At 35.9% G+C, this 12,836-nt stretch overlaps 2 protein-coding genes across 2 annotated transcripts; one reads left to right on the top strand and one right to left on the bottom strand.

Moving 5' to 3' along the window:
• Positions 1-216: 216 nt before the first annotated feature.
• On the top strand, positions 217-1,605 carry LOC114499796 (olfactory receptor 1038-like). Its single transcript, XM_028516265.2, has one exon. The coding sequence runs from the start codon at positions 377-379 to the stop codon at positions 1,334-1,336; it is 960 nt and encodes a 319-aa protein (XP_028372066.1). The 5' UTR covers positions 217-376; the 3' UTR covers positions 1,337-1,605.
• A 5,737-nt stretch (positions 1,606-7,342) lies between these two features.
• On the bottom strand, positions 7,343-8,332 carry LOC114499797 (olfactory receptor 5AL1). Its single transcript, XM_028516266.1, has one exon. It carries the CDS (start codon positions 8,282-8,284, stop codon positions 7,343-7,345), a length of 942 nt encoding a protein of 313 aa, XP_028372067.1. The 5' UTR covers positions 8,285-8,332.
• Between the last annotated feature and the right edge of the window lie 4,504 nt (positions 8,333-12,836).

Genomic DNA, 12,836 nt, shown 5'->3' with positions numbered 1-12,836 from the left:
TTTCATTTATGAATTGCACATTTTATGCGACCATATTTATATATGCATAAATATAGTTTCAACAAAAACACTGAAATGTTAGTGTTAGTTGCTTCATGAGATTTTTTCAAATAGTATTCAACTTTTAAACAACATCTTTCCTTATCTTCTAAAATTGCAAAGCAAAATAGCTGTTAAGAAGACCATTTTGAGAGTAAAAGACTCCTCTCCCTGGGCCAGTCTCCCCTGTCATTAGAGAGCTGAGGTGCATTTCTGGCCACAGGAGGACATGATTTAGGGTGAGAAGACACAAGCGATCACCTTTCCCCAAAGCTGGCTGGGGCCATGACAAGTGTCCTTTTTATTCTTCAACTTGCAACAACACCTGCCACAATAAATGATGGAAGTTAACATCACTTATGTCACTGAATTTATTCTCAAGGGAATTACAGACCAGCCAGAGCTTCAGGCCCCATGCTTTGTGGTGTTTTTACTCATCTATCTGGTGACAGTGCTGGGTAACCTTGGATTGATAACCTTAATCCAAACTGATGCTCGACTCCACACACCTATGTATTATTTCCTCAGTCACTTGGCCTTTGTTGACTTTTGTTACTCTTCTGCTATCACGCCGAAGATGATGGTGAATTTTGTTGTGCAATATAACACCATTTCTTTCCATGCCTGTGCCATTCAACTGGGTTGTTTTCTCACTTTCATGATTACTGAGTGTTTCCTTCTATCTTCTATGGCCTATGATCGCTATGTGGCCATCTGTAGTCCGCTGCATTATTCAACGGTGATGTCCAGACGGGTCTGTGTTCAGCTGGTGGCAGTTCCATACATATACAGCTTTCTGGTTGCCCTGTACCATACCATTCTCACCTTCCGTCTAACTTACTGTGGCCCCAATGTCATCAATCATTTTTACTGTGATGACATCCCCCTCATGGCTCTGTCCTGCTCAGACACACACATGAAGGAGATTATGATCTTTGCCTTTGCTGGCTTTAATGTGATCTGTTCCTCTTCCATTGTCTTCATCTCCTATACCTTTATCCTCACCGCCATTGTAAGGATGCGCTCCGCCCAAGGGCGACGCAAGGCCTTTTCTACCTGTGGCTCCCATATGGTGGCTGTTACTATTTTCTATGGCACCTTGATCTTTATGTACCTGCAGCCCAAATCCAACCACTCCCTGGACACGGACAAAATGGCATCTGTATTTTACACGGTGGTGATTCCCATGTTGAACCCTCTCATCTACAGTCTCAGAAACAAAGAGGTGAAAGGTGCCTCCAAGAAAGTCTTCAGTAAAGGATGTGAAACCTTCAAAATATTAAAATTAAGAAAATAAGAATAAATGCTTTATTAAATGTCAAAAGGGAAGGACATCAGGCTTTCTTTTGCTGACATTTCATGTATTTCTTGCAGTATGAAACTGAGAATGTGATTGTTACTTTGACAGACCTTGACATTTTCTACAAAGATGTAGGCCAATCCTGGAAGCTCAGTATGATTCAGACACTTGTTTGGCCTTTAGAGACCACTGAGATGATGTTCAAACACAGGAACACTCACAGACACACATTTGTGGATGTCAAGCAAAGGCAGTGGCGTGTTTTTGTTAGACTCAGGACTCTGGGACCAAGACTGCCTGAGTTTGAATTCTATCTCCTTCCTTTATTAGCTGTGCAACCTTGGACAATTGGTCTGAACTCTTTGACTCTTTCCCCAGTTTTAGAAAATAATAGTTGTACAGTGGGGAATTGTAACCCATCCCACTTGTTGAGAAGCAGCATGTTTGTAAGAATTCTAGGAACAAACTTCAGAAGATACAGACTCCAACCTTGAGTCATCCCAACTCTGGGAGGTTTGCTGATGTTCAATTGTAAAACCAGGATGACACAACCAGACCATTGCTTGACCACTTTCGAGGTCCTTTCTGGATTGGGCTGTGCTTGTCTGCACATGGAGAACTTTTCAACCCCCTACCCTTTATCCCTTTGTCCTGTTCCCCTCTCCCTCCTTATAAAAACCTCTGCCTGCACTGGGATGTTGAGACGGGCTTTGGTACAACAGTCCCCAATCTTCTCAGGTGGCCGGCACATGAATAAGTCTCTTTCTTCTTCACCAGCACCTGTCTCACGAGTTAGCTTTTACTGCACCAGGCAGCAGAACCTGTATCCAGTAACAGGAGGGCCTGCCTCATTGGTTTCTTGTGAAGACTAAGGAAGTTAATATTTATGAAATGCTTAGAAAAATATTTTGTGATAATAAGTGCTAAGTAAATGTTTGTTATATAAATGTGTGCTATATGTAATTAAAGTTTAACTCACTAAGCACTCAAAGATACTTAGTGTTGAAGTAAGTTCACACTTGGTAAGGTTTTTATTATCTGCCTGACACTTAACCAAGGAGTCTTAGTAAATTTTTTTTAAAAAACATAGAAGTGTGTGAGGTTTCACCTCTGGGCCTCAATTATTTATAAATTGACTAAGGTCACATAACTACTTGTATGAAAATTCTAAATGCAAATTCAAGGCTATCTGAATTTTGTTTTCCTAACTCTGTGGCTGTTAATAATGTAGGGGTACTATAATGTAGATTATCTAGACTTTAATAGTCATTATCTGATTTTTAAATGTAATTTGAAGAACATGATTTGTAACAAATTTTTTTAAATAAATAAATTCAATGTATTTGCATATTCAAATAGAAATAAGCTTAGGTGCCTCTTATTTATTCAGTCAGTCTTACAGGATCATGACATGAAATTTAGAAAAAATCGATAATTTGGTATGCCTTTACTTTGACATTTCATTAAATACGAAGTAGGGATTTAATATTATTTTATTATTTTACTATTTTAGAAAGAAACTGTGATAGTTGCAGCTGTAACAAGGACAGTTTGAGGTTTGCAATACTGGGTAGTTATTTTGTCTTCTTGCACTTAATTTGTAAAAATTCAGGTGTTCTACCAGCAGGTACTTTTAGAACTTTGTGAATTGACTGAATTCTCAAGTTTTCAAAGAAGTTTTGGCAGAGAAACATGTTTCTATTCACCTCAGTTTGTCTTCTGAATGCATATTCGTATGAACAGATATACATGCCTTTTCTCACATATCACACACAAGACACATGGAAACATCATAGACAGTCTCTCTTTTTACAGGTAAAGAAATTCACACCTGAGGAATCTTGGTCCCTCACCCGAGAAATACACACAGCTCCTCTGGTGTTTCTCTGTGCCTTCCTGCTTCATAAAATGATCAACAACAGCAACAGACTAATTGAATTCAAGTTTCATGTCTTTACACAGTTTTAATTCCTTACTATCAGCAATCACTTCTTAATGGAAATCTGGTTTTTCTCAGGAATCAAGGCATTCAAGTGTACTTGATAGACATGTTATTCAGCTTCTTACTGGGCAGGTGCATATAGTTCTGTGCCGCCTCTGGAACTGTATGCCGGCCATTGGGCAAGGCAGCAGGGCTCGTCCATGAAATTCCAGTCCCTCAGTCAAAGTATCAAAATCAATATTCTTCCCATTGTCTCCAGGTATATTAATATAAAATGTTTGCATTTTCTGCCTTCCTTCTGTGGTCTCCATATTGTTTTTGTATCTGGACATAGAATGAAGAGGCTGATTTAAAGAAAATAATAACCCATCATTGGTGGTATCCAAGATTAGTGAAGAACATGATTGATTTCAAAAAGTTTGGCCCCAAAGTTGATGCTTGCTCCTCTGAGCTGGGTGGCACAAAAAGCCGCAATTACTTGTAAAATAAGGAAAAATCTCATCTTACCAATGGGTGTATAAACATTTAGGTGGAAATACATGTAAGGTCCAAGACACAGTCATTGAGAACTAATATAGCATTGGTAATAGCAGCTTTATCATCATTATGGCCAGTGCCATGGATCATTTTGAAGACATTGTCCTATAAATAAAATGTATTTTTTATGTGCCTACAACTGATTTGTGGTCTATTTTCAATGAAAATTGAAGCAATTATTCTTGCATAGTAATATTTAAAGCTTTAGACTTTCTAATATTTTCTTTGATTTAGTTTTGCTTCCATTCTTTTCACCTTAAGTGAAGACTTAATTGTTCTAAGAACAGCACCCTTTCTATATCACTTGTTTTTAATTGTTTTATTTAAATCAAAGATTGTCACCCAATACTAAAATTTCTCTACTAACATTAACAGAAAAAGATATAGCTGAGGTTTATCTGGGATTTACTTCTGCTTGACTTAATTTTGCATGTGTAGCATTTATTAACTCATTTAGTCCTCTTATCAATCCTAACAAATGTCACGTGCATCAAGTTTAATATGTTAAAATCAAGATTTACAAAGTAGATCTATATTTATACTTAATTTACAAATTAAGTAGTCTTTAACCCATTTTACGTTCAAAAAAGCATAATTGTAAAAAGCATACAATTAAAATTTCTTTAAAATATACTTTAATTTAATTAAACATATGCACCCCAATGTTCAAAACAGCATTATTTGCAGCAGCCAAGTGCTGGAAACAGCCTAAGTGCCTATCAATAAATGAGTGAATCAAAAAACTGTGGTACATTTACACAATGGAATACCACTCAGCAGAAAGAAAGAAGGAGCTCCTACCCTTTGCAACAGCATGGATAGAACTGGAGAGCATTACACTAAGTGAAATAAACCAGGTGGTGAAAGACAAATACCATATGATCTCACCTGAAAGTGGAACCTAAACAACAAAACAAACAAACAAGCAAAATATAACCAGAGACATTGAAATCGAGAACAAACTGACAGTGGCCATAGGGGAGGGAGAAGGGGAATAGCAGGGGAGAAAGGGGGAAGGGACAAGCAAAAGAATATGAATAGAGGACTCATGGGCATGAACAATGGGGGGAGGAGATTGACTCTAGGAATAGAGGGTGAGGAGGAAGGGAGAGCAATGGGGAAAAAGATGGGACAACTGTAACTGAACAACAATATATTTTAAAAAAGAAATTATTTTAGCACATTAAAAAACATTTGCTTTAGAAACAGAAAATTTAAAAATACATCTAGAATATAAGGATTCTGATAAATGTAATATATACTTTTTATGCTTGTGTATAATTTCCTCATATTCTCTCAATTTTATTTCTCATTTATGTATTAGTTCAGAGATGCCCATTTTTTCTACATAATTTTACCTCATCCAGCAAATTAGAGTGCAATCTATAAAGAATCATGAGTGAGTAATATATTTATAGGCCTCTTTTTTCCTCAGACTTTCTTGGTACTTAATTTGGTCTGTACATAATTAAATTAAACATAAAGTGTTGGCATTTTGTTATGTAAATAATCGCACATGTTAATGTCCATTTGAGATGATTTCTCCAAGTCTCAATTTACATGAGAAAATAATGCCCCAGAGCTGTTCAGGTCCTTTTCTTGGGTTCTAAAACCAAAGCAGTTATGTAAGCAAAGAGGACCCAGTGATGTCAAAGTGTCAAAGTGAAGTATGGTTAGGTTTTATAAGAACAGCTAACAATCTGGCTTTGAGGGGAGATGGGAGGCTCGAACATTTGAAATTAACATCACTGAGAGGCAACAAGATGATAAAGGCAGACGGCCCTCTGCCCCTTATATGGTGACTTTTCCCTTTACTCTCTTTGTCGGAGTATGCGAGTAATATGGGGGACCCACTTGTTGTGCCATGTTCAGGCTCATGTACCATTTTAATTATATGTTTGACATCTGGAAAATTTAATTTAAATCTAGTGTTGAGTGATAATTTGTGAGTCACTGTTCAGTTTTTTTAATGTTGCATAATTGCAGTTGGGTATTTAAGATAGTCACTAAAAATGTAAACTTTGCAATTGGAAAAAGTGAACTCTGGTTTTTCCATTTACTAGCAACATGTGTGTTAATAAACTATGGAACTGTCTTTGAATTTCTTTATTCTATAAAATACCCATCTTAGAAGGGTGTTATGAAACTTAAGTGAGATGGCCTGTTTAAAGCACCTCAAATGGCATCTGACACACAGAAAAATATTTACTAGATCATAGTTTTATTTTTACTTTGAAAAGTTTAGAAATAAAAAAAATCCATAATTTACTAATGCAGTCTTTACTACAGGTAACAAAAGTGGTTTCTTTTCTTAAGAAAATAAATGATGCTTATTTTAATAGCAGTAATGGAGGAACCTAAAAAATTCAGTTTAAAATATGTTCATACACACAAAAATAAATGTAAAAGAATTCAATTGCTTTAGAGATCACAATAAAATAATCCCTTACTTTTATATTTCCATTTTCACTTTATTTTTAACTTAATTTTTACTGTTGACATGATTACTGATGTCCCCATTTTTATCTCCTTTGTCCACCTCTACCCAGCCCCTACCCACCCCTCCTCTGGCCATCACCACACTGGTGTTTATGTCTGTGGGTTAGAACATTATGTTGCCAGTTATTAAAAAAATCTAGTACCCTATTCTGTGTATCTAAAAAAAAAAAAGGGATTGTTGGTGCAACCGTGTTAATAATTAAATATAATAGTCAACATTTATGAAGTGCTTGCTATGTGCTAGGAACTGTGCAATGCTTTTTATGTTCATAATCTTATCTAATCTTATAATCAGTCCGAGAGAAAGGAAATATTACTGTTTTTGGAAGATGAGGAAAGCAAGATACACAAATGTAACTTATCAATGGCGATAGCTATTACTTGGAAAAGCTGACATTTCAACCACACTGTGAGAATGAAGAGTCCACATTCCTATCCACAACTTACATAGAATAACCAATGAATTACAATGGTGTTGAGTGGCTGCAATGACCTAAATTGATACAGACTCAGTGTCACTAAATGCTTAATGTCAAGGTAGTTCTGCTGGTGCTATTCTTTCAGTCAAATGCAGAGAATTATCCAGAGTGTTTAAACCAAAAATTCTTACTATTAAACTTTGACACATCTTCCAGATTATCTCTGCAGCAAGCTTGAATTGAAATACAAGATACCACTGTTGATCTATTTCAATACTACTGAAATGTCCCAAAATGATACAACATTCAGATACAGCTACTATTTTCTCATTTTCTGTTTCTTTAATTATGAAGGTAAAGTGATAGTCAGACAAGATTCACATTTCTCTCTCTCTCCTTCTCTCTCTCCTTTTACAATTCAACAACTCAAAATTTACAGAATTCCTTTCATATGGCAATCACTGAAAATGACTGTAGGTGAGAAATATTTTGAGTGACTCCGAGCCCCTGAAGGGGGAATTTGACTCTACTATTTATCAGCATTGTGACTCTAGACAAGATGTAACTCAAAGTCCTCTGATCCCTCTTTGTCCAATGAATTTTCAGTTATTTAATAGCTAAACACAAATTATCTTTTATTCTTTTCAGGGAGTTTTTTACCTCCTGGTTTCTCAAGCTATAGATGAAGGGGTTTAACATGGGAATCGCTACCACATAAAACACAGAAGCAAATTTATCTGTGTTCAGAGAATGGCTTGACTTGGGCAGTAGGTACATAAAAATGACTGTCCCATAAAATATTGTGATGGAAGTCAGATGGGAAGCACAGGTAGAAAAAGCTTTCTGTCTTCCTTCAGTAGAATGGATCCTCAGGATGGCAAAGAGGATGAAGGCATAAGAAATGATCACGATCAGGAGAGAGCAAAGGGTATTGAATCCAGCAATGATTAACAGCAGCAGCTCTTTGACTTGGGTGTCAGAACAGGCCAGAGCAACCAAGGGAACGTCATCACAGTAGAAGTGGTTGATCACCTTGGAGTCACAAAAGGACAAGTGGAATGTTGCTACTGTCTGTACAAGCCCCACAGTGAATCCATAAATGTATGTGCTAGCAATGATTTGATTACAGAGTTTTCTAGGCATGAGCATGACATAGAGCAAAGGGTTGCAGATGGCAACATACCGATCATATGCCATGATTGAGAGCAGGTACTGTTCACAAACTACAAATGTGATGAAGCAGCACACCTGGATGGCACATGCATAAAATGTTATGCTTTTAACTTCACGCAGAAAATTCACCAAGGTGTTTGGGGTGACAGAAGAAGTAAAAGAAAAATCCACGAAAGCCAGGTGGCTGAGGAAAAAGTACATGGGTGTGTGAAGTTGAGGACTGACTTGGATGAGCATAATCAAACCAAGATTACCCAGGACACTAGCTAAATAGATCACTAGGAATATACCAAAAAGAATCTTCTGAAGGTCTGGATTATCTGTGAGTCCTGAGAGGATAAACTCAGACACTGCTGAATGGTTGCCTGGTGCCATGGAACAGATTTGAAAGTTTTGTTTTTACATCTCAAAACCCTCCAGAGCACACAGTCTTAGTAGTCTGGTCTTCACTGGCAATCATCAAGCAGATGTTAGGAACTGATACTGACCCACCATAATCGCACTGAAAGGAGCATCTTCATATTAGTTCTGAATGCAGAATGAAGTCACATGTTCTAGGCAGAATTTTCAAAACGCAAAACTCTGTGGGGATTTGTAAAGACAGAAAAATTTATTTTATTAACAATTTTACATAATTGAATAATCTATCCCATAACTATTTTAATAAAAAATGAAGATCAAGGGGTGTTTAAACACAGATAGCAAAAACATCCTTTAATTATTGGAATATTTAAACAAAATGTTAACCCCATATTATGGGGTTAAAACTATTTTTTTAGTATAATTTGAAGTCAAGGAGTGTAATACTTCTGGCTTTGTTATTTTTTTCTCAGGACTGCTTTGGCTATTTGAGGTCTTTTGTGGTTCCATACAAATCTGGTGATTTTTTTTTTAAGATTTTATTTATTTATTTATTTTAGGGAGGGAAGGGAGGGGGGGAGACAGAGAGAGAGAGAAAGAGAGAAACATCAATGTGCGGTTGCTGGGGGTTATGGCCTGCAGCCCAGGAATACACCCTGGCTGGGAATCGAACCTGGGACACTTTGGTTCCCAGCCCATGCTCAATCCACTGAGCTACGCCAGCCAGGGCTCAAATCTGGTGATTTTTTTGTTCTGTTTTTAAAAAAATATTTCTGGGATTTTGATGGGGATTGCATTAAATCTATATATTGTGTGGGGTAATGTGGACATTTTCATTATGTTGATTTTTCCAATCCATGAATACATAATATCTTTCCATTTCACTGTGTCTTTTTTTCAGCATAGAGGTCCTTTACATCCTTTGTTAAGTTTATTCTTAGATATTTTATTCTTTTTGTTGTAATTGCAAGGGGATTTTTTTGTTCTGAATTTTCACTGTTAGCATATAGGAATGTAGTGGATTGTTGTACATTGATTTTGTATCCTGCAACTTTACTATTGTTGTTTATTGTTTTTATTAGTTTTTTGGTGCAGTTTTAGGGTTTTGTATAATCATGTCATCTGAAAAAAGCAGCACTTTTACTTCTTCATTCCCAATTTAGATGCCTTTTGTTTCTTTCTCTTTCCTGATTGTTCTGGCTAGAACTTACAGTACTATGTTAAAATAAGAGTGGTGAGAGGGGCCATCCTTGTCTTGTTCCTGATCTTAGAGGAAAATTTTTCAGTTTTTCACCATTAAGTATGGTATTAGCTGAGGTACAGGCAGAAAAGCAGACATATAGAATGGTGTAACAGAGTTGAAAGCCAAGAAATAAACCCACATGTGTAAGGATGAATAATCTTTGACAAAGGAGCCAAAAACATATGATGGAGAAAAGAAACCTTCTTCAATAAATGGTGCTTGGAAAATAAGAAAGCCACGTGCAAAAGAATGAAACTAGACTACAGTGTGTCTTCATATACAAAAATTAAATAAAAATGAATCAAGACTCAATATATAAGACTTACATATAAGATATGAAACAATAAATGACATAGAAGAAAACATAGGTACTAAACTTATGGACCTTGGCATTCGAGAGTATTTTATGAATATGACCCCAAAGACAAGGGAAGTAAGGCAAAAATAAATGAATGGGAGGATATAAAACCAAACCACTTCTGCACAGCAAAAGAAACTGCCAACAAAACAAAAAGGCAATGAACCAAATGAGAGAAGATATTTGCAAACAACAGCTCCAACAGGGGTTAATATCCACAATTATATTTAAAAACTCATAAAACTCAAAAGCAAACAAATAAGCAGCCCAATTAAAAAATGGGCAGAGGACTTGAATAGATGCTTCTCCCAAGAAGACATACAAATGACCAACAGAAATATGAAATCATGCTCAACATCACTAGCTATTAGGGGAATACAAATCAAAACCACAATGAGATTACCACCTCATTCCTGTTAGAATGGCCATTGTTAACAAGACATATAATAACAAGTGTTGGAGAGATTGTAGAGAAAAAAGAAACCCATTGGTAAGAATGTAAACTGATACAGCCACTATGAAAAGCAGTATGGAGTCTCCTCAAACAATTAAGAATAGAGTTACCACAGGATCCAGCAACCCTCTTCTGGTTATCTACCTAAAAAAAAATGAAAACATTTATTTGCAAAGACATATGCACCCTTATGTTCACTGCTGCATTATTCATCATGCCCAAGACATGAAGACAACTGAAGTATCCTTGGATAGATGTTTGGATAAAGATGTGGTGCATACATACAATGAAATGGTACTCAGTCATTAGAAAAGATTGAATACTGTCTTTTGTGACAGTGTGGATAGATCTTGAGGATATCATGCTAAATGTTAAGAACCATCTGATTTCACTCATATGTGGAATGTAAAGCTAAAAGCAACAGATAAACAAACAAGAAAAACAAAAAATAATCATAGACACAGACAACAGTGTGGCGGGTGCCAAAGACAAGGGGGTTGTGGGGGATGTAGTAAAGGGTAAAGGTGGTAAAATATCTGGTGATGAAAGATGTTGGAGAGTGGGCACACAGTGCAATATAAAGATCATGTGTCCTACACTGGAAACCTGTATAACCTTATTAACCAACATCAGTCCAATAAATTTAATAAGAAGAAAAAAACATTTTTCATGTATCTAACTTCCACCAATAATCAAATAATTATTAAATGCTACTAATTATTTAACCTATTTTTTTAAGATCTGTCTAGTTCTAACACATTCTGTACTCTTTTATTTGTTTAGCCTTCTTTCACATTTTTCTGGTTTCTTACCCTGTAATATTTATCTTAGCTATCAGTCTCACCACCCTTTCTGTGTGTATCACACCTTGAATGTACTTTTAAACAGGTAATCTTGGCTCGTTGTTTCTCACTTACCTTAGACTAGAGGCCAAAATTCTTATCATGGTTAACCCAACCTATGATAAGCAAACCTATCTTTGCAAACCAGCCTCACCTCCTCTGACATTCTTCATGTGATTGCCATACTTCAGTCATGTTGCATGCTACCACTTTCTCAGCTGTTATCACAGATTTTGTATGAGGTCAGGCTAGAATATCCCTCCCTGTATTTCCTGCTCCCAGTTGGCAACTAAAATTCTATTTATCCCTCAGAAGTCAGGTGAAATTTTACTTTCTTCTAGAGGTTTCTCATTACCTCTCACCATGTTACATCCAACTATTTATTCACCTGTTAATTTGTCTGTGACCTACTCTAAATTTAAAAATCTTGGTAAGCAGATATAGTTCTGTTTTCTCATTTTTTTTAACAATATCTAGCAGGACTTAGTAATCTGATGCTCCAAATATACTAGTAGAATAATGGAACAAATGAATGCAAAGTTTGTTACTCTAAACCCTTTTTTTACTACCTCAGCTACCTCGATTTTCCTCCACTACATGCCGCCTTTGAGTGACCTGCAGCAAAACCTGTCCATACTCTGCTAATACCAATAATACTTAACATTACTTAAATGTTGTTTGCTTTGTAGTATTTGTTGGCTCCTCTGGAACATTTTCCTTGTATTACATCACTTTAAAGAGTTTCTAACAAAAAAATGCAATGAGGTCTCACAAGCATGAGCAATTATGTTATAGTTAATCTTTTGGGACCCAATTTGCTTAACAGGTAAGGCGCCATCACTTGAAAGTTCAGATCTCTGTAGTGAACACAACAAGGGCAATAAAGAGTTATTTGCTAAAAGCAAAAATTATTTTAACTCATGGGAAAACAAATCACAAAATATTGAACTATTTTTATTTACATTTTATGTTTTAGCATTGAGTTCATTAAGTTTTGAATTTTAGTAAGAGACCGAGGTATGCATTAGATCAAAGTGAGTCAACTTGCTATTGTACTTTGCAGACTGCAAGAAATGATTTAGATGGCACCAAAGATCTAATTCTATATTTGAAATGTAATAATTTTTTGAGCTGTAGGCAAATAACAAAGCCAGAAAGTTCTTATCAACCTGGAGGTGCATTTATTTTTTTATTTTTATTTTTTTATTGTTCAGGTATAGTTGTCTCCATTTCCACCCCTCCACCCTTCTCCACCCCACTCATCCCCATCTCCCCTTGATCCTATCCCCTTTGGCTTTGTCCATGTGTCCTTTATTCTTTTAGCTCAAACTCAGGAAACTATTGTTGGAAAGTTCTGTTCAAAGAGGAAAATAATTTAAAGTAAACTTTATTTTGTCTCCTAAAGTCTGTTGGGAAATATTTAAAAATATGCAAATCACTTTTTAAACTCTCTAACAAAATATATTTATCCCCATTCTAGACACACCTATGTATAGAATGATAAATAGAAACATAGATATAAAATGTGTATACAGTTCCTTATTTTTCCAAAAATATCAAGTGTTACTGAGTGCAGATATTTTACCTTAGAAACATTGTTTGGAGTTTTATAATGCTATTCTGCTTAACAGAATTAAAAACAACAACAATAAAAATATCTTAAACATAAA

Source organism: Phyllostomus discolor, chromosome 6 (assembly GCF_004126475.2).
Source record: "Phyllostomus discolor isolate MPI-MPIP mPhyDis1 chromosome 6, mPhyDis1.pri.v3, whole genome shotgun sequence".
NCBI classification, from domain to species: Eukaryota; Metazoa; Chordata; class Mammalia; order Chiroptera; family Phyllostomidae; genus Phyllostomus; species Phyllostomus discolor.
The sequence above is the reverse complement of the archived record's forward strand: the minus strand, read 5'-3'. Positions and strand labels throughout refer to the sequence as shown.

Excerpts from the sequence above, each read along its gene's own strand:
- LOC114499796 (XM_028516265.2), top strand. The coding sequence starts at position 377 with ATGATGGAAGTTAACATCACTTATGTCACTGAATTTATTCTCAAGGGA.
- LOC114499797 (XM_028516266.1), bottom strand. The coding sequence starts at position 8,284 with ATGGCACCAGGCAACCATTCAGCAGTGTCTGAGTTTATCCTCTCAGGA.